The 25,568-nt window shown below is 37.3% G+C and overlaps 1 protein-coding gene and 1 long non-coding RNA gene across 12 annotated transcripts in view; both read left to right on the top strand.

The window, feature by feature from the left end:
* Bcas3 (BCAS3 microtubule associated cell migration factor) overlaps positions 1–25,568 on the top strand; it is a 526,404-nt gene that overhangs the window by 73,964 nt on the left and 426,872 nt on the right. For all 11 annotated transcript variants that reach the window (XM_013152079.3, XM_063250886.1, XM_013152076.3 and 8 more), the window contains exon 7: positions 6,476–6,548. In XM_013152079.3, coding sequence (XP_013007533.1) covers positions 6,476–6,548 — 73 coding nt within the window. The remainder of the gene's footprint in view (positions 1–6,475; positions 6,549–25,568) is intronic.
* On the top strand, positions 8,047–24,896 carry LOC134476472 (uncharacterized). Its single transcript, XR_010048157.1, has 3 exons — positions 8,047–13,900; positions 14,981–15,137; positions 21,922–24,896. It is a non-coding gene; the product is annotated as an uncharacterized LOC134476472 (long non-coding RNA).

Genomic DNA, 25,568 nt, shown 5'->3' with positions numbered 1-25,568 from the left:
GTATCTTGAATAACTATTTGTAAGAAGACAATCTGTAATCATCAACTAGTGATTTCTTACCATTTATTTTTTCTTTGAAATTATGTATTATTTCTACCCGTTTTCTGTTTTTTTAGTCTTTCTTTAAATTCAGTTTTAGAAAGAAGACACTACAGTACCCAGTGCTGATCACGGAGTGTCATGATGTGAAGTCCAACAATACTGTTATTCTTTGTTCAGAATAATTTTAACCTGCTTTAGTTTGTTTAATCTAAACATAAATGAAGATATGGATAACTGCATGTATGTTTAAATGTATAGGATTGACAACCATGTTACTAAGCTATTGTTGGACAGTTGATTAGAACTTTTTGCAGTCTCTCTGTTTGAATTCCCACTTTACATGTTCCATTTTTGTACCTTGAACAACTGTTTGTAAAACGACAACATCAACTAGTGATTGCTTACTGTTTTTTTTCTCTGAATGTATGTACTATTTCTACCTTAAAAAAAAATATGGGTATTGTTTGTGTTTTCAATGACTTAACAGTATCTTTCACAGAGCAAACTTCTTACTTTTTTTTGTTGGTGTCATTTTCCATGCTGGGGATCAAACCCAAGGCCTCTTGTATTGCCTTCTTCCAAACCTTCTTCCAATATTTGCAGCCTAAGCAATTCTTTTTCTTTTTTTCTCCTTTCTTTTTGAGACAGGGTTTTGCATTACAGGTCCAGCTCACTGGTTTTGCATTGCAGGCCTTGAACTCACTTTGTAGCCCAGGCTGGCCTCGAACTCTCAGTGATCCTCCTGCTTCAGCCTGCCCATTGCTGGGATTACAGACAATTGTCACCATGCCTGGCCCAGCGATTCTTTTTAATTTTACTGAAGTTCAGCTTATGAAATTTTTCCTCTTAAAGATCATACTTTTTGGCACAATTTCAATGCCTCATTTATAAACTTTATATCATACAAGTTTCCCCCTCAAAGAAGCATAGTTTACAGACGTTTAATTTCTGTGGTAAATTTTGGGTTAAATTCAGGTAAATATGAAGTTTATATTGAAGTTATGTTTTCTTATGGATTTCTGTTGATTTTTATTTTTCTATTCTGTTGCTTTTATGATTTTTTCCTACACTTTTTTCTGTTTGCTTTCTCTGTTTCTCTGTCAGTACCATGCAGTCTTTTGTTGTTGTCGTTGTTTTTGAGACAGGGTCTTGCTATGTAGCTCAGGCTGGCAGTGAACTCTTGGTGATCCTCCTGCCTCAGCCTCCCGAGTGCTGGGATTATAAGCATGTGCCTTCATGCCCTACGGTCAGTCTTAACTACTGGAGCTGTATAGTAACCCTAAATTATGTTAGCGTGATTGTTCCATTTTCTTTTTTTTTTTAAATTGCTTTAGCTATTCTAACTCCATTAAATTTTTTCTATTTCCTATTTTCATAGTGGGGTTGGAATCCAGTGCCTGTGGCAAGCCTTCCATCACTGAGCTACACCCCTAGCCCATATGTATTTTAGAATATTTATGTCCGTGTTTATGGAAAATTTTGGTGGGATGTTGGTAGAAATTATATTTACTGTTACAATGTTGTCCTTTTTGTTCTCTGCAGGATGGTCCCACGTCCCCCTTTTCTCCATGGATATTAAAATCCAGGGATACTCAAGTTATTCTTATGAAATAGCATAATATTTGCATATAGCCTTGTATTCTTCTGGACTTTTCGTTTTCAGTACTTAGGATTGAACACTGGGCCTTGAGCATGCTAGGCAAGTGCTCTACCACTGAGCTACATCCCCAGCCCTCTCCTGTATACCTTTAAAAAATATATTCACTCTTAATTGGTCAGATTGATGGTTGTGGAACCTGTGTATGCTTAAATCAGTGCTATATCGTCATCAGTTTAGATGTCTTTTATTTTTTTCACCAGTATTTTGTAGTTTTCTTTATGTAAGTCCTAAACATGCTTTGTTAGATTTACTGTTGAGTTTTCAACTTTCTTTTGGGCAAGGAGAAATGTTATTTTAAACATCCATTTTTGTGTGTTTAGGGCTAATCCATAATTGGTCTTTATAATGTTAGGTATCAGTTTTTATGATGTTACTTTGTATCATTTTATACTTAGAGTGACTCTTTGAATTCTTGATCCTATAGAGACCTGCTTTTCCTCTGAGGCTTGCTAAAGCCTCTATTTCTACTGCCTGAAGTTATGTTCTTTGACTCGGATCTGTTTAATATATTGTGCTGGAATCTGAAAGTGCTCTTGACTGCATACCTTTTTGTTTGAAGGAAATTGTAGAGAATATTTCTTGGATGATTTTTTTTGTCACCATTTTCTTTGTGTCTCTTTTGGGAACTCCTGTTATTTATATATTGGATCTTTGAGTCTGTCCTTTAATCTTGTAAGATTTCTTGCTTGTATATAATAATGTTCTTTTCCTTTCTTTTATACTTTTGCTCTTCTGTTGGGAAGTTTCCTTATTTTACCTTGGTACTTACGTTCAATTTTTTAAATAATGTCTATTGAAAAAACTGCATGTATGTTAAGTGTATAGAATTGACAACCATATTACTAAATTTTTGTTGGATAGTTGAACAGAACTGTTTGCAGTCTCGCTGTTTGAATTCCCACTTCATATGTTCCACTTTTGTATTTTGAACAACTATTTGTAAAAGGACAGTATGTAAAAATCAACTAGTGATTTCTTACTGTTTATTTTTTCTCTGAATGTATGTATTATTTCTACCCATTTTCTGTTTTGTTTAGTCTTTCTTTAAATAAATTTAAAAAAAGAAAAAAGTTCCATTTTATTGTATACTCATTTTAATAATCATTTTTTATCACGTTCTTATGTTGTTCCATTCCTATAACAATGTCTCATCATGAAAATATTTTCCCTTTTGTTCCTCCTGGATCAACACTTCCCTTGATGACTGTTAATCCTTGGCTGTTTGCATAGGATTGTCAGTTGGAAATAAAAGCTATTTGAGAGTTGAAAGACGGTTTACCACGGACTGTGGGATGCTTTGGTTGTGCTGTTTTCCGAGTCCTCCACCTGATAGTATATTTTAATCTCACCTTGTCGGCCCATGTAGTTCCCCAGAGAAGACTTCCAGCTCCTGCTTAAAGGATAAAGTTCGGATGCGAGTTTTGTGGAAGCACAGTGGGAAAGAGACGTAGAGGAGAGGGAAGGGCTGCTTCAGTATTAATGTTGTCATTTAATCCTCTTGGTTTCTTTGTTTTCTATTCACCTGCGCTCAGTGTTCTGTCTTACTCTCTAGAGAAAAGCCTTTCAGTCTTCTGCTGGGAATGGGGAAAGTGAGTTGTCTAAGAGGTAAAGATCTTAGGTCTCAGCGTTTTCAAATAGCCTGGAACAACCCGCCCTCTTTATTTTAGCTTCATCCCTTTCACATCCAATCCCAAGTGAACCTGAGACTTTCGACTTTTCACTGCTGTACCTGTTAAAAGTTCTGTGGTACAAAGTAGCGTGAGTATCAGGGCTTTCCCCTCCACCACTGCCCCAGACTTTTACTTAGGGCTGCTGTAGTAGTCATCACTTGTCTGTTTCCAAAATTTGAGGCTATTGCATATATTTTAAGCCCTGTTTAATGAAATGTAAGCTTCCTAGATTATTTAGAAGGGATAAAATGAGACAAATGTCTCCAGCCTGCCAATTTAAGTATGCATTGGATTTGTTAAGTGTCCTTGGAGAGTTTGTAGATGAGTATGTGTATTGTATATATGTAAATCATTTTTTCTTGTGTATATGAGATACTAATGTGATATTTCTATTGTTTTTCCCATGTCTCATTCCATGTTTACATGGACCTCTTCATTGTTTTTTGGAGTTGTGGGAGATACTGTGTTATATATCTGCAGCTTTTTCTACAAACAGTTCTGTAGAGCGGTGCTCTTTTGTTTCTGTCATGCTGAATACATGTGTAAGATAAAACCCTAGCAGTGATTTTTTTTTGATTACAGGGTATCTGAATTCATAATTTTAAGTAGCATGATATGCCAACATGTCTTGCTCATGATGAAAGAGTTCCATCAAACTTTGGATTTTTAAAGATGCTCTTAGAGTAATTGAAATGTATGTCACTATAGTTAGATTTTTAACTGAAAAACTCAAACTTATCCAGAAGTATGAATAGTAGAATGATCGTGGCTCATTTTGTTTTATTAGTGCCCATTCCCCTTTCTGCAAATTATTTTGAGCCATGTCCTGGATAATATAATGGTTTCTTGGTTAATATTTTTTATTACTAAAAATATAAGACATCTTAAAAATAGAATTATAGGATGTAGGATGTCTTAGTTTCTTTTTTTTTTCCATTTTTTTTTTGTTTTTTTTTCATTTTTATCGGTACCAGGGATCGAACTCACGACTGCCTGCTTGCAAGGCAGGCGCTTATGCCGCTGAGCTAAATCTCCAGCCCCTTAGTTTCTGTTTTGTTGTTGAGACAAGATAACTGACACTCAAAGTTAAAGGAGAAAAAGTTTATTTGGCTCACAGTTTGTAGAGTTTCAGTCCATAACTGGCTGGTTCCAAGGCAGACTGGCACATGGCAGAGGGGCAATCATTCATGGCAGGCGAAAGGTAGCAAAAGCATTAAGGGACCTTAACAGCACCTTTCTTCCCCTTTTATCTTCTTCAGACTACTTAGGAGGGGTAGGACTCACACCTTTAATTTTGGTGCCTTTGAGCCTAGCTTTGCACCATGAGTCAGTTTCGGTGTCACATACTGCAGATGCAGCCACTTCTGAAAAGTTCCGCCTCTGCCCCCATGCGGCTTTTGGGGGCACATCTAGACACAAGCCATAACACACAGTCTCTGGTTGGGCATAAGAATTAAAATACTGTGAAACAGATTAACAGGATAAAAGCACGCGTGTTGTATATAAAAAAGTTTTCTGTGTGTATTGGAGTCCTTACAGGAAAATGAAGGCCTAAGTTCTTAACACTAGGCAGAATAGTGTCTAGAAACATAAGAACTGGTTTAAAACTTTGATTGGACAGCTTTTGCCCATCTCTGACTCTCCATCTCCTGTGATGAGAATGTTCCTCTTCTCCTGGTTTGTGGAGGAAATCCTTCACGTGGGAGTTTCCTTGAGAAGGCAGATTGGTCCCTGTTTCTTTCTTGCCTGCTTTTCAAGCGCATTTAGCTTGAAAAAAATCAATGTGTCAAGGTCACATTATGGAGTAGCATATACTGAACTCCTCTAGTAGCTTTATTAATACAGTTTTAAGGAATTTCTTATGTATGAGATTGAACTTTTTTATGATTTAGAACCATTTGTGTTTTATCACTTTATTTTTTTCAACAGTTTTATGTTTATATTGATTTTATATTTAGTAATATTGTTGAGTTCATTTATCATCATCATCATCATCCTTATTATTTTGATTGGGACTTCTGGCATCAGGTTAAATGGGAGCAACAACACTGTGTATTGTTGGGGTCAATATTGATTAGAAAGGGGGTTGTTTGAATCTTTACCTGGTATGTGCTGTAGACTGTATAGTTTTGTTTTCTTAAAAAGATTAGGTATAAGATTTATTAGAATGCTTTTTTGTGCTCACTGAAACATCAGTATGATGGATTACATCAGTAGAGTGTTTGCTTCCCCCAGGGCTGGGGTGTCTGTCCTCTGAGCTCCATCCCCAGGCTTTCTGTGAACCTGCTTCTGGTACTTGGCAAAGCCTAGTTTTGTTATGAGATTGTATTTTTTCTATTACATTTTCATTTAATTTACTAATACATTGTTGGAATTTTTGTATTTATGTGTACAAATGAAATTGGCTTATAATTTTCCTGTTCTGAGTTATTATTAGTTTGGGTATCAAGATCATTCCAGTTTTAGGTAATTAAGTTGTCAGGGTAAGGTATTTTCTTTTAGTTGATGGAAATATAGATAAGATAGAAACTGGGGCAACTTATAAGTGTTTTCCCCCTTTGGAGGTTGAGGCAAAGGATCACAAGTTCCAGGAAAGCCTGGCAACTTAGAAAGTCCTTGTATCCAAATAAAATAAAAAGGCCTAGAGATTTAGCTCAGTGAAAGAGCACTTGCCTAGCATGTGCAAGGCTCTGGGCTCAATCTCTAGTACTATTAAAAAGAGATTAAGTGCTAGTTCAGCATCTTTACTGTTTATAATAGATTCCTTTCATTCTTCAGTGAGGTTTTTTTTTTTGTCTTTTTCGGTTTTTATCGGTACCAGGGATTGAACTCACGACTGCCTGCTTGCAAGGCACGGTGCTTATGCCGCTGAGCTAAATCCCCAGCCCCTCTTCAGTGAGTTTTTTTTCTGTCATCTCCATTTTAAATATTGTGTGCATGAAAAAATGTACTTTTGGGCAGTGCTGGGAATTAAGCCCAGGGCTTTGCACATGCTACTGATCAATACCCTAGTATCCCATTGCAAATATTATAAAAACATGAAATAATGAGAGATACTTAACAGTATTTTTCAATTTAAATTCTGTTTTGTGCTCCCTAATAGGTGCTCAAAAGTGTGATAACTTTGCTGAAAAAAGACCCCTTCTTGGAATTTGTAAGAGCACTGGATCTTCAAGGTAAGGAAATTTTAAAAATTGAAAGAATTGCCTGTCCTAAGTTTGTAGTATTATTCTACAGGAGAAACTTTGATGTTCTGAAATCTTTGTAACCATAAGACAAACTTCCATAAGAGAGAAAAAAAAAAAAAAGACAGTAAAATGTACTTTGAGTTTTCATCCTGCACACTATTGCTTTTATATACTTTGTGACAGCATTTATTTAAAGACTCTCTTTGTCTTTACTGCACTTGAGAAAAATGTTTTTGAATTTGTGTTTTTTTTTTTTTTTCTTTCTTTTGAGACAGATTCTTACTGTCATACGTAGTTCAGGCTGGCCTTAAATGCACTGTATTGTCCAGTCTGGTCTTGAACTCATGGTGATACTCCTGTCTCAGCCTCCTGAGTGCTGGGATTACAGGCATGTGCTGCCACACCTGGCTTCATTCCTTCTTTACAGTTTAGAAAAATGGAGGTGTTAAATCCACATGACGGTGAGCTTTAGATTCAAACATAAGCAGTCATGCTCTGAATTACATGTGAGCTACATCTGTAACAATGAAGGGTCTTTGGACTAGAGGACGAACAGTATTTGTCATGAAGTGCTTTGTTGTCTTTATTTTTTTCATGTATTAGATAACAATACCATTCTTCCTGGTATCTTATGATGAATTAGTTATCAGATTTTAGTGAGCCTCCCAACCCCCTTATTTGTGTTAAGAGTTGTGTTAGCTGCTGGTAACATTACAGTATCTCCCATAAGTCACAGAATGAGGAGCATGTGGACAGGCATTTCAGGGCTAGTGATTCACCAGTTACCCACGTTCTCCAGTTCGGACATCCTTTTAGTACAAATGCTTTTCCTAATGAGCACAAATGGCTACCACTTTTTCAGTTATTATGTCATCTAGATTTAGTTGCAAGGAAAGTTGGTATGGAGGATTATCAGAATGAATGTTAGGTTGGCAACCAAGAGTCTTGCAGCTCATGATGTATGCTGTAGATTGCTGAGCTTTGGATGAGGCAAACTTCCGCCCGCCTCCCCATACTGATCACTGAATTCTGGTAGTACTGTGCTACATCCCCTGCCCTTAAAAATTTTTGGGGGGGAATAGTTTTGTTAAATTGCTCAGGCTGGTCACACACTTGTGATGCTCTTGCCCTCAGCCTTCCTAGCAGTTGGGATTGCAGGCGTGTGTCATTGTGTGTCGGTAAGGGAAGAATGTTCAATGATATAACATGTTTAGATCATGGAGGGCTTTTTTGTTTATTTTTTTTGAGACAAGGTCTTGCTATGTAGTTCAGGCTGGCCTTGAACTCGTAGTGATCCTTCTGCCTCAATCTCTTGAATTCTAGTATTATAGGCATGTGTCACCACACCTAGCATCACAGAGTTTTGATTGTAGCCTTTTGTGTTTGTTAAGGTTCACTGGAGGAACAGTTTTTAAAAAAGGTAGACTTACAACGACTGTATCTGTTCAAGTTCACTGGAGGAACAAATTTTTAAAAAAAAGGTAGATTTACAATGACTGCCTGCAGAGTCAGGGGTATAAGAATGCCAAAAGGACCGTCTGCGTGCTGGAGTGCCACAGAATCCAGTCAGAGATTGAAGGCCCGGAACTCACTGCAGAGCCTTGAGCGAGTCTGTCAGGAAGCAGAAGCGTCTGTGTTGGAAGATTGAAGAGTCAGCGCTAGAAGCCTGGAGATAGATGTCCACAGGTGATGCTGAAGCCTGGAGCTCCTCCAGAGGCACAGAAAACGGGACTTCCTTCTTCTTCCCCTTTGATTCCAGCTAGACCATAAGCCTATTAGTTGGTGCCACCCACAGCTAGGGTGGGTCTTCTGTTTTTAGTAAGTCAGTCATCCACACACACCAGAACTGTACTACACTAGTGCCCTAGACCTTACTTATTCAAGTTGACACACAATGAACTGTCACACCTCTAAGGTTATTCAGGTGTTACGAGGCAAATATTTTCAAGTTTTTGGGTGGAAGCAGGCCTTTGAGAATTGCCTGTGTACCAAGTACTGTGCCAGGTATGAGATAAGGATGTAAAACCATGATAATACAATTGCTTTCTCCAAGGGTGTAAGATGTAACTGAAAAGGAAAAGCACAGCATATGCAAAACCAATTGTGAAATAATGATGTGCAGTAGGAATTCAGGGAAGAGAGAGCTAAGTGTGCATGGAGTAATAGCAGAAGAGGCAGTATAGGCTGGATCTTAATGAATGCAAAGTATTGCAGTAAATAAAGAGTCATAAAAAGGGCTTGCAGTCAGTTATAAAGTAATATTTCACCAGAAACTAGAGTACACCTAAGAATAATCAGTGTTCATGATTGCTCTGGAACTTAGCAAAGGCGCGCATCTGAAAAATACTGAGGCTTGAGCAGTTGCTAGGCTTTGCATAATAGCAGTGGGAATGAAGCTGGGCGTGGCAATGCATTCCTCCGATCCAGCTACTCTGGAGGCAGAGGCAGGAGGCGATCAAGTTCCAGGACAACCTAGGAAAGAATCTGTCTCAAAATGAATGAACAAATAAATGAATGAAATGAATAGAACAAATGAATAAATAGTAAAACGTAGTATTTACGGAAGTCATTAAAATGACATTTCTGTTGGTACTGTAGTGTTTGGATTTTAAGAATCAGAAGAATGAAAAAAAATTTGCTAAGCAAGGACTCATTAAGAAAACATAAAGACTGTTATCACTATACATTTACCTTGAGAAAAGCAAACTCACTGTAATAATTCAGTAACAATGAGGACTTAATTCCAAACTTAAGGACTGTTCATTAAATAGAATACAATTAATTCATCATGTTAATAATTTTTTCATTCTGTTACAAGTGCCAAAAATGTCCTCTTGTGTTGGGAAAACTACCTCAGGATGGAGTGCTTGCCTGACATTCGTAGGTCCTCGGATCAAGCCTCAGCATAAGTAAATAAATATCCGTAATACGTATTAGAGTGAGATACCCTTAGGCAGAGGTGGTGAAACGATGACATGCGTGCTCCAGTGGGAAGATTGTTACCACTGAGCGCTCTGAAGCTTCACTGTCACGGCCCTAAAGCTCCGGTTTGTTACTAGAGCTATGGTTGGTTAAGTGGTGTCATGCTTTGGAAGTGGCACTGCAGCACTGTTTGACTTTGTGTAAAGTGGTGGTGATATTATGCAGAAGTAGAAGGAGCTTTTGGGATAACACCTAAGTGTCTTTTTGTCCTGAAAAGTCCTGGAGCCCTTGTACATAGTCCCGTCCCTTTCCGCCCCTCCCTTGACCCCCACACTTCCCTTACTCTGCTTTTCTCTCTTTTCCTTTCTTCTCACTTTCCTGCCCTCCCTCCTTCCTTCCCTTTTTTCCTTTCTTTCTCTTCATTGTTTGGGATTGAACCCAGGTTTGTGCATGCTTGTCAAGCACCGTAGCACTGAACTATACTCCCAGCCCTTTTTAAAATTTAATTTTGAGACAGAGTCCTGAAAAGATGCAGTGCTGGCCTCAAATTTAGAATTCTCCTGTGTCATCCTCTTAAAACAGTTTGGGATTACAGATGTGTGCCTTTGCACCTGGCATTTTCGATTTTGATTGATTTGTATCCTGTTGTGTTTGTGAGACTCAAGGGAATCACAGGTAGATCAGTATTACTTTACAGGCACCAAAATAAGGTAAATGACATTTTACCAGTTTTTGCTGCTGATAGACAAGGGCTTTTCCTTTGGTTCATGGTGCATGAAATTCTAGCACCAAGTCTTTTACTTGTCCTTTCCTTTGGTATTTTTCAGGCATACTGTGGCATTCTGGCTTTTGTTCTACCTCTCCGGCATGGCTTTGTAGCTCTTTTTACTGTTTGAAGGCTTGTACATCCTTTGTATAGCATTTATGCATATAGGTTTTAATGGAGTCATAATGTTAGGGAATTCAGTAATGCAGATGGTTTGTGGGTTGCTTGATTTAGTACAAATTGAGCATCTCTAACTTAAAAGTTTTTGAGCACTGGTAAGTTGTTCAAAATTTTCAGACTTTGACCTGGGCCTGGTGGTGGATGCCTGTAGTCCTGGCATTCTGAGAGGTTGAAACAGGAAAATTGCAAGTTTGAGCTCACCCTGGAGAACATAGCAACTTAAGGAGACCCTGTGTGAAAAAACAAAACAAAAGATTTGGGTGTGTAGCTCAGTGTGAAGACACTGCATTCAATTCTGAGTTCTGGGGAAAAAAGAGAATCAGACTTGTAGAATTTTCAGTTTCAGGTTTTTGGCTTAGGGATGGGATGGGGATGTTCATTGTAAAGCCTATGGAAATATTCTAAAATCTGGAAAATGCTGAATCGGAAGCACTTCCAATATTAAGCGTTTTGGAGAAGACACAATCTTTATTATCTTAGAACTACCAATGTATTAGTGCATTTTAGGTATGTTCTCTGTTCTTCTGATTATGGATGTAACTAAATGAGATGATAGTACTGTTATTTTTTAATAATGTTTTCTCATGTCTTAGGGATATTCTTTATAAATGTTAAAATGGTAACACTGCCTTTAATAAACAAGAAAAAAAGTATCCAGTGTTTATCATGACCCAAGTTCACATGATCACTTAAGGCAAAGTTTTAGTTTTTATGTTGGAGTAAGGCAGGGAGCCAGCACATTACATACTTGACTTACACTAAATACAATTTAAAAACATACTCTGGACAAATCTCAGTAGGAGGCAAGAGTGGTCTATTACTGTAAACTGATACATACACTATTATGTAAAATTGTAACCATAGGAAATATGCCTGTGCATTTAATTATTTAAAAAGTTGGCTTTTTTTTGGAGACACAATCCCACTATATATGATTTAGGTCTGGCCTTGAACTTGGTGGTGATCCTCCTGCCCTAGCCTTTTGAGTGCTGCCCCACTGCCATATCTGGCTCTAAAAAAGACAGTTTTTGAATTGCACACGCCTAAGTGCTAGGCTCAAAAGGCCTATCTATGTTGCTTTAATTTTTTAAAGAAAATTCCCTACTGTTTTGTGATATGTGTATCCCTAAAACTCTGGGCAGCCATCATCATGACTAGAATCAGATAATGCACTCAATTTTGGTAATGTGAGGAGAGTTTAAATAAAATGAAATGTGTGGGAGTTGAAATTCTAAGTAAGAGAGAGCATTAGTTGAACTGTGGAGAAGCCTTATTAAGGTTAAGACAGCGACTCCTCCCTCTGATAGAGAGATTCACCTCAGGCTTCATTATCCAGTGTTGTTCCAGCATATTTTCCTGTCTCCACATCTTCCATGAGGCAAACACAGCCAGAAGCCAGGACTGGATTTTAAAGGTTCAGAGAGACAGTGGACACAGGCTATATGATATGAGTGATTCTTTCAAGCAGGGGTAGGATGTAGAGAATGCAGCATATATTTGGAATGGGAGCGTAATTTTATTTTGCTAAATTGTATGACAAAACTGAGACATAGGCTTGGTGAATTATTTTTGTAATCTTGTAATCAGAACAATAACAATCTAAAATTAAAGCTTGATTGATTGATTGATTGAGATGGGGTTTGCTCTGTCATTCAGGCAGACCTTGAACTCACTGTGTAGTCCAGGGTGGCCTCAGGCTGGCAGCAATCCTGCAGCCTCAGCCTCTCAAGTACTGAGATGGTAGGTTTGTGCCACCATGCCTGGCTGAAATGAAAGCATTTAAGAAGAAATATTAGTGCTAGTAAAAATACTAATAAATAAAGTGTTAAACAGAAGTACTGCATTTGTCAGCTTTTCTGTTGCTGGGACAAAATATTGAATGGCAGCAATTTTAAGTTTATTTTGGACCCTGGTCTGAGGTTCAGTCCATAGTTGTCTTGTTCTAAGGCAGAAACATCGTGGCAGAGGGGCCTGCTGGAGAAAAGCTGTCATGTCATAGCAGCCAGAGAAGAGGGATCGAGAGGTGTGTGTGGGGAAGGGTTGGGGAGGTGAAAGGAGAGAGAGAGAGAGAGAGAGAGCGAGAGAGAGAGAGAGAGAGAGAGAGAGAGAGAGAGAGAGAGAGAGAGAGAGAGAGAGAGAGAGCGAGAGAGAGCGCGAGCGCAGTAGGCAGGGAGGTGGGCAGGCAGAGACAGACGACGTGGCAGGAACACCTTTCCGGGTCACACATGAAATGACCTGACCCTTTTTGAGTACATCTCAGGTACTTTGATGGAATGGGGATGAAAGAAAAGGCGAGCAGTGTAGAGAAAGGTGCAAAATGGACAAAGACCAGGGCGACACACACTTAGGCCTGAAAATGTCAAACTGAGCCACAGAGAGCGTGGTTCCTTTTGGCTTCTCCACGTTATGGAACGAGTGGACTTGGTATTTAGTTGCTGCAAGTTGTAGCACCAAAGACTAAACTCTGTGAATTTTACCTACGAATGCAACTTTCTTCATGTACTGAAATCATTCCCAATTCAGAATCCTTGTAACAACAAAGACTGTGAAGTATCGTGTACACACTTTTAACTGCTTTGATACATAATTGACATATAGTGATCGTAAATATTTAAATATGTGATTAATATGTTTGACATGTACGAATAAAACCCTCACCCAAACAAGGTAGTTATATATTCCTGTCCCCCGAACGTTTCCTCATGTCCCTTTTTGTTTTTTTTTCCCCGCTCTGGCCTCTCTCAGCTCTTTCCCCTCAGATAACCAGTGATATTTTCTGTGACTGTTGATTTTGTACATTTCTGACCCCTAGTATGTGCAATTTCCATTTCCCCTACTTTCTCAGAGGCACTTTTATTGCTGCTGTAATAAATGTGTAGCGGTGTTTTGTTAAGGGCTTTTGTTGTTGTTGCATTGCTTGGGATCAAATCCAGGGACTCATGCACGCTAGACAAGAACTTTACAACTGAACTACACCCCAGGCCTCATTATAGTTTTAATTTGCACTTTTTACATTTTTAAAATCTTTATTTTAGTTAACTCTTCATATATTCCTATTATTAGGCCATTCTGAGTGTGAAATTCTGATTCATAATAGTGTTCCTGCAATAGTAGACTATCTATAATTACGTATTTAGTAACCTTAGGTGTTAGCTTGTGAAAAGCTTTACTACTTCTTATACCCCTTTTTGGCATAATATTTTTTTGCATAAAATACAATTAAATATATAAATTAAGAATTGCTGTTTCTGTGGGTTGTTTCAAGCAAAAATACTGTAGCCAATTATGGTGGATTAACTAAGAGTCCACTTGTAACCCCAGCTGAATTGAGTCATCGTGGAGCTGGGTGTGGGAGGCCCACCTGAGGATTGTTGCCAGCAGCATAAAAGGAGAATCGGAGGGGAAGATGGTGCTGTAGATTCTCCTGGAAAAGCTTGCCACGGCTCATGTCTGTGATGTGAACTCTGTTCTGGTAGTGGTTGTCCTGGTCTTAGTCATTGTGGTTGAGGTTGTGGTCAGTGTGGTGGTGGTGGTTGTCATCATTGTAGCTTGGTCCTCACTGACCCTGAGGGTGGCTGTGGGGAAGCTCTGGTCCTTACCTTGAGCGGCGCTTCCTGGCTCCTGTGCCGATCCCTCAGCCTGCTGGTGCAGATTTTCTGGCTTCCACCACTGACCTGTGGGCCTTCCCATGGCAGATCCTTGATGCAGACTTGCATGGGACATTGTCAAGGGTTCTAGACCTCCAGCTGGACTCATGGAGGACATTGCCGTGGGCTTTAGGCCTTTGGCTGGACTTGTGCGGGAACATTGCTGTGGGGTCCAGACTCTGGGCAGGACTTTTTGCTTGAATATTATAAGATACTCTTATAAATTTATGTAGCACGTTTATATAAAGATAGAAAGATAGAAATGTCTCCTTTGCTTCCGGTTGCCTAGCTAGTAGATTGAAGTGGAAGCACTGTCACTTTCTAACCTGTTGTTTTCAGTCACTGCTTCCACATGTTTTGGAGTACTCCTGAATTTATCTTTAATTTCGTTTTAAACTTGAGGTGGTTGGAAATCAAGGGAATAATGAGACCCAGAAAAGAATGGAAAAATGGTCAGGAAAATAGTATTAGTAAAGGAAAAATAAATAAATCTTAATTATTAAGCTAAAGGTAAACTTACATAGTAGATTGAAAACTGACAGAGAAAGAGAAGTGAATTTGCAGAGATGACTGTCTCTACTTAACTGTATGTTCTAGAAAATTGTGAGTCTGTTTGTTTTTTGTCTTTTTGAGACAAAGTTTCACTATGCAGTTCAGGCTGGCCTTGAACTCACTGTAGCCCAGACTGGGATTACAGGCATGTGCCACTCTCCCCGCTCGAAAATTGTGTCTTAAAAAGTGATCATGGTGGTTGAGAAATGTAAATGTATGTAGTATACTAACTGGAGAATGAACAAACGATGCATTACTGCTGTCCTGCGGTAAGAGAGCCATCTGCTAACTAGTGCTCTTTTGATGCAGAACTTTTCCCTTCATGGCATATGTGTGCTGTGTGTTAATACTAGGGTCCAGGAAGATGAAACTGTCTCCGGCATGCTGATTCTGATTTTGAGTGTCTACGTGAAAGTAGGTCACCTGACTTAGCACCTCCCAGCAGTGACAGCGACACCCTTGCACTCTTCTGTCACCTACCAACAATCAGAAGCTTTCCTACTTTGACTAGTATGATAAACTTCATTTATTTATAAATTAAGTATAATGCATATTTACTTTTAAATTAATGTTTATTGTACAAACTCTTTAAAAATATTCAGCTAATATCATTTTTTCTCTCTGAGAAAAGATGATTTGGGCTACAACTCATTACAATACTCATGAAAGGTAATGGAAATAATTTTTCACTTAAAATCTTAGTGAGTTCTCAGGAATAAATTCTAGTCACTAAAAGCAAACAAAATTAGGTAGAATTGTGTTATAGTTTTTTAATTTTGTGTAATTTTAGGGGTAAATTCTCATTTTGAATGAATCCAGTTTTTTTCTGTGTGTGAATATTGTTATTCCTTTATTCATGGTAAATTCTTTTTTTTTTTTTTTTTTTTTTTTTTTTGGTCTTTTTGAGACCGGGTCTCACTGTGCAGTTCAGGCTGGCCTTGAGCTCACTTTGTAGCCCAGGCTGGTCTCGAACTTGCAATGATCCTCCTGCCTCAGCCTCCAGAGTGCTGGGATTACAGGCAGGAGCCACCATGCCCGGCCAATTCATGGTAAATTCTGTGTGACTTTTTTGAAACAGCATTATGAATTGGTTTTATAGTGGTAAAAGACACGGTTGAAGGGATGTGGGTGTTTTATCTAGTTTTCTAGTGGGAATGTGTCTTTTTCTTAATGTATATTGAATTTTAGAATATTCAAAAAAAGATAATGTAGGGCACTGGCTTCAGTTGCTCTTGGACTTTCTGTAAGGTCCTTGCCTGTAGTTGCTTTCTTCTTTCTCTGTTACTAAGCTACCAAAGGACACATCCCATTTCTGGTTGGTGTGCTTCCTTTTGGTTTATATGTCTGCTCCTGCACAAGTTCTTGTCCCCTTTCTTCTGATTCGGTAGTATCTCAGGTTTTATAGATGTTGGGCCTGCTTTCAGCATTCTTCTGGGCTGGGTGAGACCTTTTTCTTCAGAGAGTAGATCCTAGGTAATGCATTCTCTGCTCTGCTCTTAGTGGGGCCATCCCACTCTCCATTTACTAAGTAGTCTCCCTTAGTTCACAAGTGGGGCTGATCCATTTTGAATATTTATTATCCTACCCCTGTCCAGCTCAATAAGTGGTAAAGTTCTTCTTTGATCTTTTGTAATTGTGCTATATTAGTATTTAGGGGTGATTTAATTTACTTCTGTTTTTGGTATGTTTTGTTTCTGGAAGGTACTTAAGTGGCTGTATTCACATTCAGAAGCACATCTGTAGAAATTTGTGTGTAGTTTGTACTTCGTTGTACCTTGTTTGCTTTTCTCTTATTAATAAATTGTGACACCATTTCATTTAATATTCAGTGAATATTGGTGCTACCTCATGATACATACCTATTCTCCACTGTGCTCTGTTTTTTGAGAAAGGACCTTGCTGTGTTATCCATGTGGATATTAGACTCAAGTCTTGGACTACAAGACTTTAAGTCATCCTCCATTGCAGCCTTCTGAGGAGCTGAGACGATGGCACATGCCACCATACCTAACTTGTGTTTTTAGACTGATCCTAATTGGAAAGAGTTTAAAGCTTAGGATAGGCTGTGGTTTGCTGTCACTAGATCTCAGCGTCTCATGTTTAGCTCTGAAAGGTTTTTTCTTTTTTTCCAGAAAATGTTTATGTTTTAGTTGTTCCTGCTCCTATAACAAAATACTGCAAACTGGGTAGTATATTTCTTACAGTTCTATAGGTTGGGAATTCCAAGATAAAGGTGATAGCATAGGGTGAGGGTCTGGTGTCGTATCTGCTTCCAGATTCCATCTTGAACTTTGTCCTCGTGTGACAGAAGGACAGGAGGGGCCTAGAATGTTTTCTTTGACTTTCATGGTAAGTTTGTGATCCCATTTGGAAGAGCCCTGCTTAGATGATTTGATTACCCTGTGAAGACCACACCTGTCATATTAGTGTGATTAAGTTCAACATAAAAAGTTTTTGAGACACATTCAGACCATCATCCTTGGTAAGGTACGCACAGTACTTGTGGTCTGAATTTGTTAAGAGCTTGGTCTGGTGGTGCGCGCCTGTAATCCTAGCACTTGGGAGGCTGAGGTGGGAGGATTGCTTCAAGTTCAAGGCCAGGTTGAACTGCCTAGCAAAACCCTGTTTCAGAAAAAAAAGTACATTTGTTAAGAACAAATCAGTCACAAATTTCTTAAAATGGAAGCATTTTGTTAGCCATTTTACTGTAATATGTGTTTTGTTTTGCAGTGTTATGGAGAAGTATATATTCTGAGAGTTGCCTCTGATTCTTGGTTCTTGTCTCTTCTAAGAGATGAGTCTGGAAAATTTTTAAGAGCTCCTAAATATCATAAAGATTACCAGGAGCACATTCATTATTATATATTTGAGGAAAAATGCCTATGAAACAGATCTTGTGGTGCAAGCCTATAATCCTAGCACGCAGGGTAACTGAGACAGGAGGAGCACCACAAGTTCAAAGCTGGCCTGAACTACACAGTGAGACCCTGGCTCAAAATGAAATCTTGGTGCAGTGATTGAAATCATGGATGATATTGGCCTTTCTGTAGCAGCTTTTGTAGTGTTAATCTCACAGAAACTCCACCTAGAACAGTATGTTCAAGAAATCAGGATTTGATTTCATGTTCTATAGTTATGTTCATATATAGGTTTAACCTCAGTTTGATACTCTGAAATATTTATTGTTGTTCTTGAATCCACGGGTGGAAATACAGAATAATGAAAGAACAATGGAGTTGAAGTTACGCAGACCTAACTGCAAATTACTAAGTATATAAATTAAATTATTTGACAGTTCTTAGGCTCAGCTTTGTTATTAGAAAAGTGGGCCTAACACGCAATTACTGTGATTCTTTTTTATGAGTATGAAATGAGGAAATGTTTCCAAGTTTCTACTAGAGTCTGGTACATATTAGGTGCATCTCATATTATTTTATTGGAATCAGAAAGATATGATGCATAGCCAAGGAACACCAACAGAATTCTTTTCGTGTATATTTATGTAGATATTTATTTGGGAGTGTGTGAATCTAAGAGTACTTGAGACATGTGGCTGTGTCCACCTGGGGCTTGTGCTACAGGTTTGTCATTCCTCATGCCCTAACCGAGTGCTATATCTAGGTTTGTTTACTTTCATGAGAAAGTTGTAATTTGCTTATCTTCCCTAAAAAAGCTCTTATATAAGGTTATACATTCCCATGCAACACACACATATCTTTATTGAAGTCTAAACTGAAACCTGATTAACTGCGCATCCACCGTGTACCATTTGATGGCTGTTGACATCTGTGTATAGCCATGAAACCATCACCCCAGTCAGGAAAATGAGCGCTTCCATCACCCTGCTGGGGTTTTTTCAGGCCTGGTCATAATGCATCCTCTGTGACCCTCCCTCAGCAGAAGCACGGTTCTGTGTACCGAGTCTCTGAACAGTGCAGAAATCTTCATTTTGTAATAAAGTTTTTTTGGAGATATCTTGCTAACATATAGTTTAAAGTGACAAGTAATAGTTACAAATATAAAAGTCAGTAGTTCAGAGTTGTTTTTTCTTTTGCTGTACAGTTTAAAGGAAAGACTTATAATAAAAGTAGTGCTTTCCTTCTTCTAAAACCAGTTCATAAAAGTACTCAAAAAGGTTTGCAATTTCACTGTGTAATCATTTCAAAACAACAGTTTTTTTCAGCCACCAAAGAGGATGCAGTCTTGACATATAAATAGAAAACAGATTGGGTTTTTGGCTGATACTGCTATACTGGTTTAAATATTGGTTCACTCAACTTCAGGCTTAGATTACACGATTTGCAAATTAAAGGAAAACCAAAAGGGAAAGAACATCTGCATAGATTGTGACTTTGTGGAATTCCACACAGGCGTGCTCACTCTGCTTCTCATGGAACAGGGGATGTGCGCTGAGAATAAGCCGGAAAGAGATCACTGCTGTGTTTTGATTATCGTAAAGACAAAACTGAAGTGAACAATTAAGTAATTCATTATGGAGAACCATGACAGTTTCCGAGTAACTTATATGTTAGCCATTTTAAAAAAGATCTTTTGGTGGTTGTGGTTGTCCTTGTTGACATCTCACTGATCTCCTCCTCTTGACTTTGTGAAGAACTGTACTGCAGGGCTGTGCTGCCAGACCGCGAGAGAGCTTTTGTTCATAAAGCTACATGGTATTTATCTAGAATAAGAGCTTAAGGTGCCGGGAGTGTAGCTCAGTGGTACAGCGCCTGCTAGGCAAGCACAAGGTCCTGAGTTCAATTCCAAGTAGAACAAGAGCTTAGTAACCCTCACTATTCTGTTCCTGGATGGCTTTCTTGTGTCAGAGTATTGGTATTTGAGAAATGTAATTAGCATTAAACTTTAAAAATGTTATTATCAAAGACTATATGGGGGTAATTTACTCAGTAGATACAGCACAGTTACAGTAAAATGTAAAGAATCCTTGTCTGCTACTAAGCTAAGCATGTGTATGATTTTAAAATGTTTGCCATAGATCACTTAGCCTGCCACTTAGGAATTGCAAAGAACTGCTGGCTAAAATGTTTTCCCCACCTTCATTCTAAGAAGGGACTTCATTCATTCATATATGTGCTACTGGGGATTGAACCCAGGGCCTTGGCTCTGAGTTACATCCTTAAACCTTTTTATTTTTTTTAATTTTGAGACAAGATCTCCCTAAGCTACTGAGTTCTCAGGTGGTCTTGAGTTTGAGACCCTTCTGCGTCAGCCCCCCAGAATGCTGGCACTCAGGTGTATGCCACCCAGCCTGGCTCTAAGAAGACATGCTTATAGATACTTACTTTGTGTCAGTTTATCTTATAGTAGTAATCAAAGGCTTACTCCTCCATCCCATCCTGGAGCTTAACCTCATGGCCCCCCACATGTTAGGCAGGCACTTGGCCACTGCGCTACACCTGCATCTTTTTAATTTTATTTTGATACAGTCTCTCTAGGTTGTCTAGGCTTGCTTTGAACTTGTTCTCTTGGCTCAAGCTTCCAAATTTCTAGGATTGTAAGCCTGTGCTACCATGCGTGGTTGAAGGAAAGAAAAGATAGATGTTCCCAGCGGACATTTGGCAGCGTCTGGGGACAATTTTGGTGGTTACAACATGGAGTGAGGAGCTGCTGAGCATCCTGCCATGAGCAGATTAGCCCTTCCCAGCAGAGAACTACTGCGTCCACAGGGTCAGCAGGGGCAAGGCCGAAGAACTGACCAGTGAAGAAAGAAATCTGCGTACTGGTGGAGTTGGTGTTCTAACATGTAGAGGGTAACAGTGAATAAGGAAAGCATAGTATGATGATAAGTTTTATGTAAAAATAGTAGCCAAGAGCTGGGGATTTAGCTCAGCAGCATAAGTGCCTGCCTTGCAAGTGTGCAGTTGTGAGTTTGATCCCTGGTACGGATAAAAACTGAAAAGACAAAAAAAAAAAATTAAAAAAAAAAGTAGCCAAGGTTATTAGGAAATGCTGCACAGAGCACGAGTGTTTTTCAGGTATGGACATGTGGATGTGAACATTTCTGTCAGGTTGTTTGATGTTCATTTTAGTTTTGTTCATAGACAATGTGGGTCAGCTAATTCCAAGTACTTTCTATTATTCTGTGAATATTTGTTTATCATCAGTATATGGCATTTTAATTAGAAAAGTGTAATTTAAATGTGTATCTTTTTCTATGTTGATATCTATACAGTTGACTAAAAAATTGGACTTTGAAATCATAGGTGTATTTTTTGTGTGTTTTGAAGTTATTTGCATATATAAATTTTTATTTATTTCTTAGTATTTCAGTTATTATACCCTGTAAAATAGTATTTTTTTGCTGTTTGAGAAACATAAATCCAGTTGTAATAGTATGAAACATGATTTCAATACATACTCCACTTGAAAATTCCCTAGAAGGCAGCACAAATCCTTGATGTCGGTCGGACCAGGAGGGGAGAAGGCCCAGTAGGAAGTCCTCCTTACTCACCTTGTAGGGAGATGGCATGAAAGTGAGGTGGCAGAAGAAGTTTGTGTACTGCTAGAGGTTCCTGGGGTACTCTGGCAGGGTGGTTTGAGGCCATATTTACTTGTTTAGTTCTAATATGAAGCTCTTGGTTGTACTTTAGGCTACTGCCTGCCAAATACTAGAAGAGAATTTGAAAAGAAGTGCAAAACTTTTATTTTTACTTTGCTGAAAAATAAAAAATTGTGAACCATTTATAATAGTGTTTTATGTTTATAGACAAGTTATTATTTCAGAATAAACTTTATGAGCTCCAAATAATGGCTGTCATAACTAGAAGCAAGATTTACTTTTCCTTAAACTTTTTTTTTAAGAAAAGCCATTTGACTGTTATTTTTATTTCATTGTACTTGTTTTTTATTCCTATTAGAAAACAATTACTGTAGAAATAATTGTTATCTGTTAATAATTTTATTAACATTATGTTTTGCAAACTGTTATGGAGAAGGTTAAAACAGTGAGCTAACTGGCATATGGGGCCTCCCTGTATAGATGGGGTGAACGCTGTCGTGGGGTGAGGGATGCAGGACAAAGGTTAATATTTTAGGTGCCTTTTGTAGTTTTTTAAAAAAAACTGATAAACATTCAAACTTCTGGTATAGTTACATTTTCACCAATTTCTTAGATTTAACAGTTTATGTGGCAAAATGAAAACTAACAATTTATGTCAAGCAATTATTTCCTAATAAAAACTTTATTTTCTAACTCATTTTTTCTCTTGAAAAATGTGGAAAAACACCTTCTGAATACATTTGTTTGTCAACTTTATTTCCCCTCTCAAACAAGGAAATTAAGTGTACGTTTATGATGGCCGGAGAGCAGGATGAAACAGCTGCGCCCATGCATCTCCGTCACTTCTCAGCCGAAGCAGCGCTTGGGAAGAATGCTAATCCACCCCTTCTCTATTAAAGATAAAACTGCGGCGATTCGGACGATTTTAAATTATTAAATGCTGTAAATGCCATAAAGTTAATTAGAAGAGGAACAAACTCTACAAAGATAAATGTGTTTTCAATACGACTCGTGGAGAGGGTACAGTAGAAACCAGTGAACAGAGAGGAAATTTATTTCTGGCAGGACTCTAGACATGGAACCGTGGCTGAACTTTTTACCCTAATTACCTCCTGCTAATGCCTGCAGCGGTCTGGAATCAAAGTGCTGCTTCAGGCCCTGGAAATTCTCTGATGTGGCAAACGTTTGTTGTGTGAGGAGGGTTTCTTAAGAAAAAGCAGAATATTGTGACAGGATTTTAAAAAAATTTCTCAGTTACCACCCACCTCACTTGTTGCCTACAAAAATAGAGTAATTGTTTGCATCTGTGTGTTCTTTTTTCCTCCTAAGAAATAACTGTTATAAATCAATGTGACATAGATCCAGTGAACTGAGGCCTGCCTGAAGTAGGGTTTTTTTTTTTTAAGTTTCTCCTCTGATTTAAAATTTAGGTTCAAAATGTGAACAACTTATTCTTTATAATTAAGAATAACCATTCTACTCATTTTTAAAGGCAAATTCAGATCTTAAAGCGGAGAAATTTTAAAATGAATTTAATGACTTGTATAGTATCTGTATTAATAACTGTTAAATTGCTTATCCTGGAAGTAGAAATGCAGATTTCCAGTTTTACCGTTAGCTCTTGGACTGGGGCTACAGTCTAAGATACCTGCTTTTAATTCCTCTGAGACTGTACATCATGCTATTTATCTGTCATAAAATTTCTGGCCTCTTGTACACATTTTTGAAATAAAAAGTCATTCTGTGTAACCCACCTGTTTTTCATCCTGTTGTTAAAAGCAGTGATTCTGTACTCATTCAGGCTGCGTGCATTAGTCATTCAGGCTGTGTTCTAAGAGAACTCAGCTTTCAGTCGTCTGCCCTTGCACTGCTTGTGCCCATGCTAAATCGCATCTCCAGTTCTAGTCCTTTACTGCTCTGCTTGGAGTACTTTTTAGATAATTCTTGAAAAATACTAATAGCATTGTTGTGTTGTAATGCAAGTAAGATCATGATTTCTTGTGGGTAGATATTTATTTTGGCAATCATTCATTATTAAAGGTAGGACTGAGTCTTTTTTATCTTAGACCATAAAGAGAATTTTTATTCTTCATAATGAAGTACAAAATTTCTTTCAAGGTTGTTTGAGAAATTCACATCTTGCTGTGATTACGTTGTGGTCATTAATTGCTGCAATATAACCTTTGTATTTTGTGTACTTACACGTTTGTATTGCATCAGTATACACTGTGAGTAATATAATTTTGTGAGTAGGTTTGTTTCCTTCAATTACCAAGTTTCAAACTTATGTTACAAATAAATTTTTCATGTTTTATTCAGTGGTAAGGCACTGATATATTTTCACATTTAATGTACTGTTCCAAAATTGTGATCCTTTGGTCTACAAGTAACATGTATTTGACATCATTTTGCTGTGTCATTTGAATGATTTTTGCCTCAATTCTGCCTCCTGCCTCAAGTACTCTTCAGGAGGATAGATATTAGCTATGAAAAGTAACCCTTTATTGTAATAATACTGTTAAAACTTAAAACTACTAATTTTTATATCTTATTTATATCTTCAAGCATTTTGATAGTTTAATTTATATTTCACTATAAGATATGTATTCTGAGAAATATTTAAAATCTATTCCACTTTTTGTCCTTATAATGACATTATACCAAAGGAGAATTACATTGATATAGCTGTGTCCTAAATTATACAATGTAAAATTACGTAGGTATACTGCTTGTAAATGGTCCCTGTAATTTTTAAGTAAATGTTCTTCATGGTATAAGAATAATGATTTTTTTTTAAAAGAAATAACAAAATAAAAAAATAATGATTTTTTTAAAAAAAGTAAAATTAGAAGTATTAATTTATAATGGAGTTTTCCTTGTTCACTAAAATAAGAAATATCTTTGTTATTTATGGGGTGTTTCCTTGTTCACTAAAATAATAAATACCTATTATTTATAAATAATAAATATCTTTTTGATTATTATATAAAGTATTTTTGTTTTATTTCATTTTTAATTGACAAATAATAATACATGTTTTTGAAGATACAAAGTGATACATGGTAGAATTATCTACTTAGGCTAACTAAGATGTCCCTCATCTAAAATATTTACCATTTATTATGTTGGAAGAACAACAAATATATTTAAAACTTCTCTTAGCCATTTTGAAATATACATCTTTAATAATTATAATCACCATGTAGGAGATAACCAGAATTTAGGTTTTAAGCATTTAACGGAGAAATTAATAGATAAGTAAACTATTTTTGTATGTATTCTTTTCTAAAAATTATTTTGGTGTTATAGCTAGTTATTTATTGACTTTGAAAAGTAGATTTAAAGAATGATTTATTAATTTCAGCTTCATTTAATTAATTTTAGCTTCATTTCATTTCATGTCTCATGTTTGATTCTTTTTTACATCTACTCAAACATCAAGCATGTTGATAAATTCTGAATTTTAAGAGACAGTAGGGTTATTTAAGCAGGCATGCTGTAGATTATAAATTTTAAGATGACACTAGAATAATAAAAGCAGCCATGGCATTCCACAGTGGAATATATTTGGCTTCTTTGTCCTTGCTTGGCAGAAGTTGGTGTAATTAATGTCTTTTGTAAATTGAGCAAGATTTCAGTATTCTCATTTCAACTCTGGTGTTTTCTAATTAACTATGGTTATATATACAATTCTGTTTTATCATCATAAGTGATAAACTATTAGGGAAATAAATCTAATCAAGATTTTACTTTGATGTGTTGGCTTTATGTTTTATACCATATTCAATTGATGTATTCCTTCACATATTTAATTATATGTTTCTTTATAATATGGTTCAAAATTAACAATACAATGTTTTAGTTAATTGTTTTTGCGTGTGTGGTGTTGAGGATCTCCCATACTTGGTAAGCACTTCACCACTGAGCTACATTCCTCGCTCTGCACGTGATTTTAAAGGGAACTTTCCAATGTCTTTATTCTTATTGCAGTGATGGGAATTGAAAACAGGACCTGCACGTGGTAGAATAGGGCTCTACCGCTGAGTTACATCAGCAGCAGCTATGACATTTCTTAATCATTTAATGTTAATTTTGAGCTAGTCTACTTTGCCTCTGTTTTGTACCTGTCTGCCAGTGGTTTTCCTTTTTTTGTTATCAGAAACTTCCTGCTATTATCAATATAAATTCCTTTTCTTTTCCATAGAAGTTCATAAAGTAAGCTTTTAATACCCCAGATTTTAAAGTTCCAAACAATATTCTATGCCATTTACATTTTAATTATGAATCTTAGAATATCTACTATTAGAATGCTAAAGTCAAATGAGTTAGCTTTCTCTTTGGTTATTTGGAAACTAGATGCTAGGTCAAGGTTGAAACTTTAATCTTCTAAGCAAGATCTCTTATCGATCCATAAGTAACTG

Source organism: Cavia porcellus, unplaced genomic scaffold (genome assembly GCF_034190915.1).
Source record: "Cavia porcellus strain 051 isolate PalLab524CR breed Dunkin Hartley unplaced genomic scaffold, mCavPor4.1 scaffold_6, whole genome shotgun sequence".
Lineage (NCBI taxonomy): Eukaryota > Metazoa > Chordata > Mammalia > Rodentia > Caviidae > Cavia > Cavia porcellus.
Note: the sequence above shows the minus strand (reverse complement) of the source record. Positions and strands in the feature narration are given on the sequence as shown.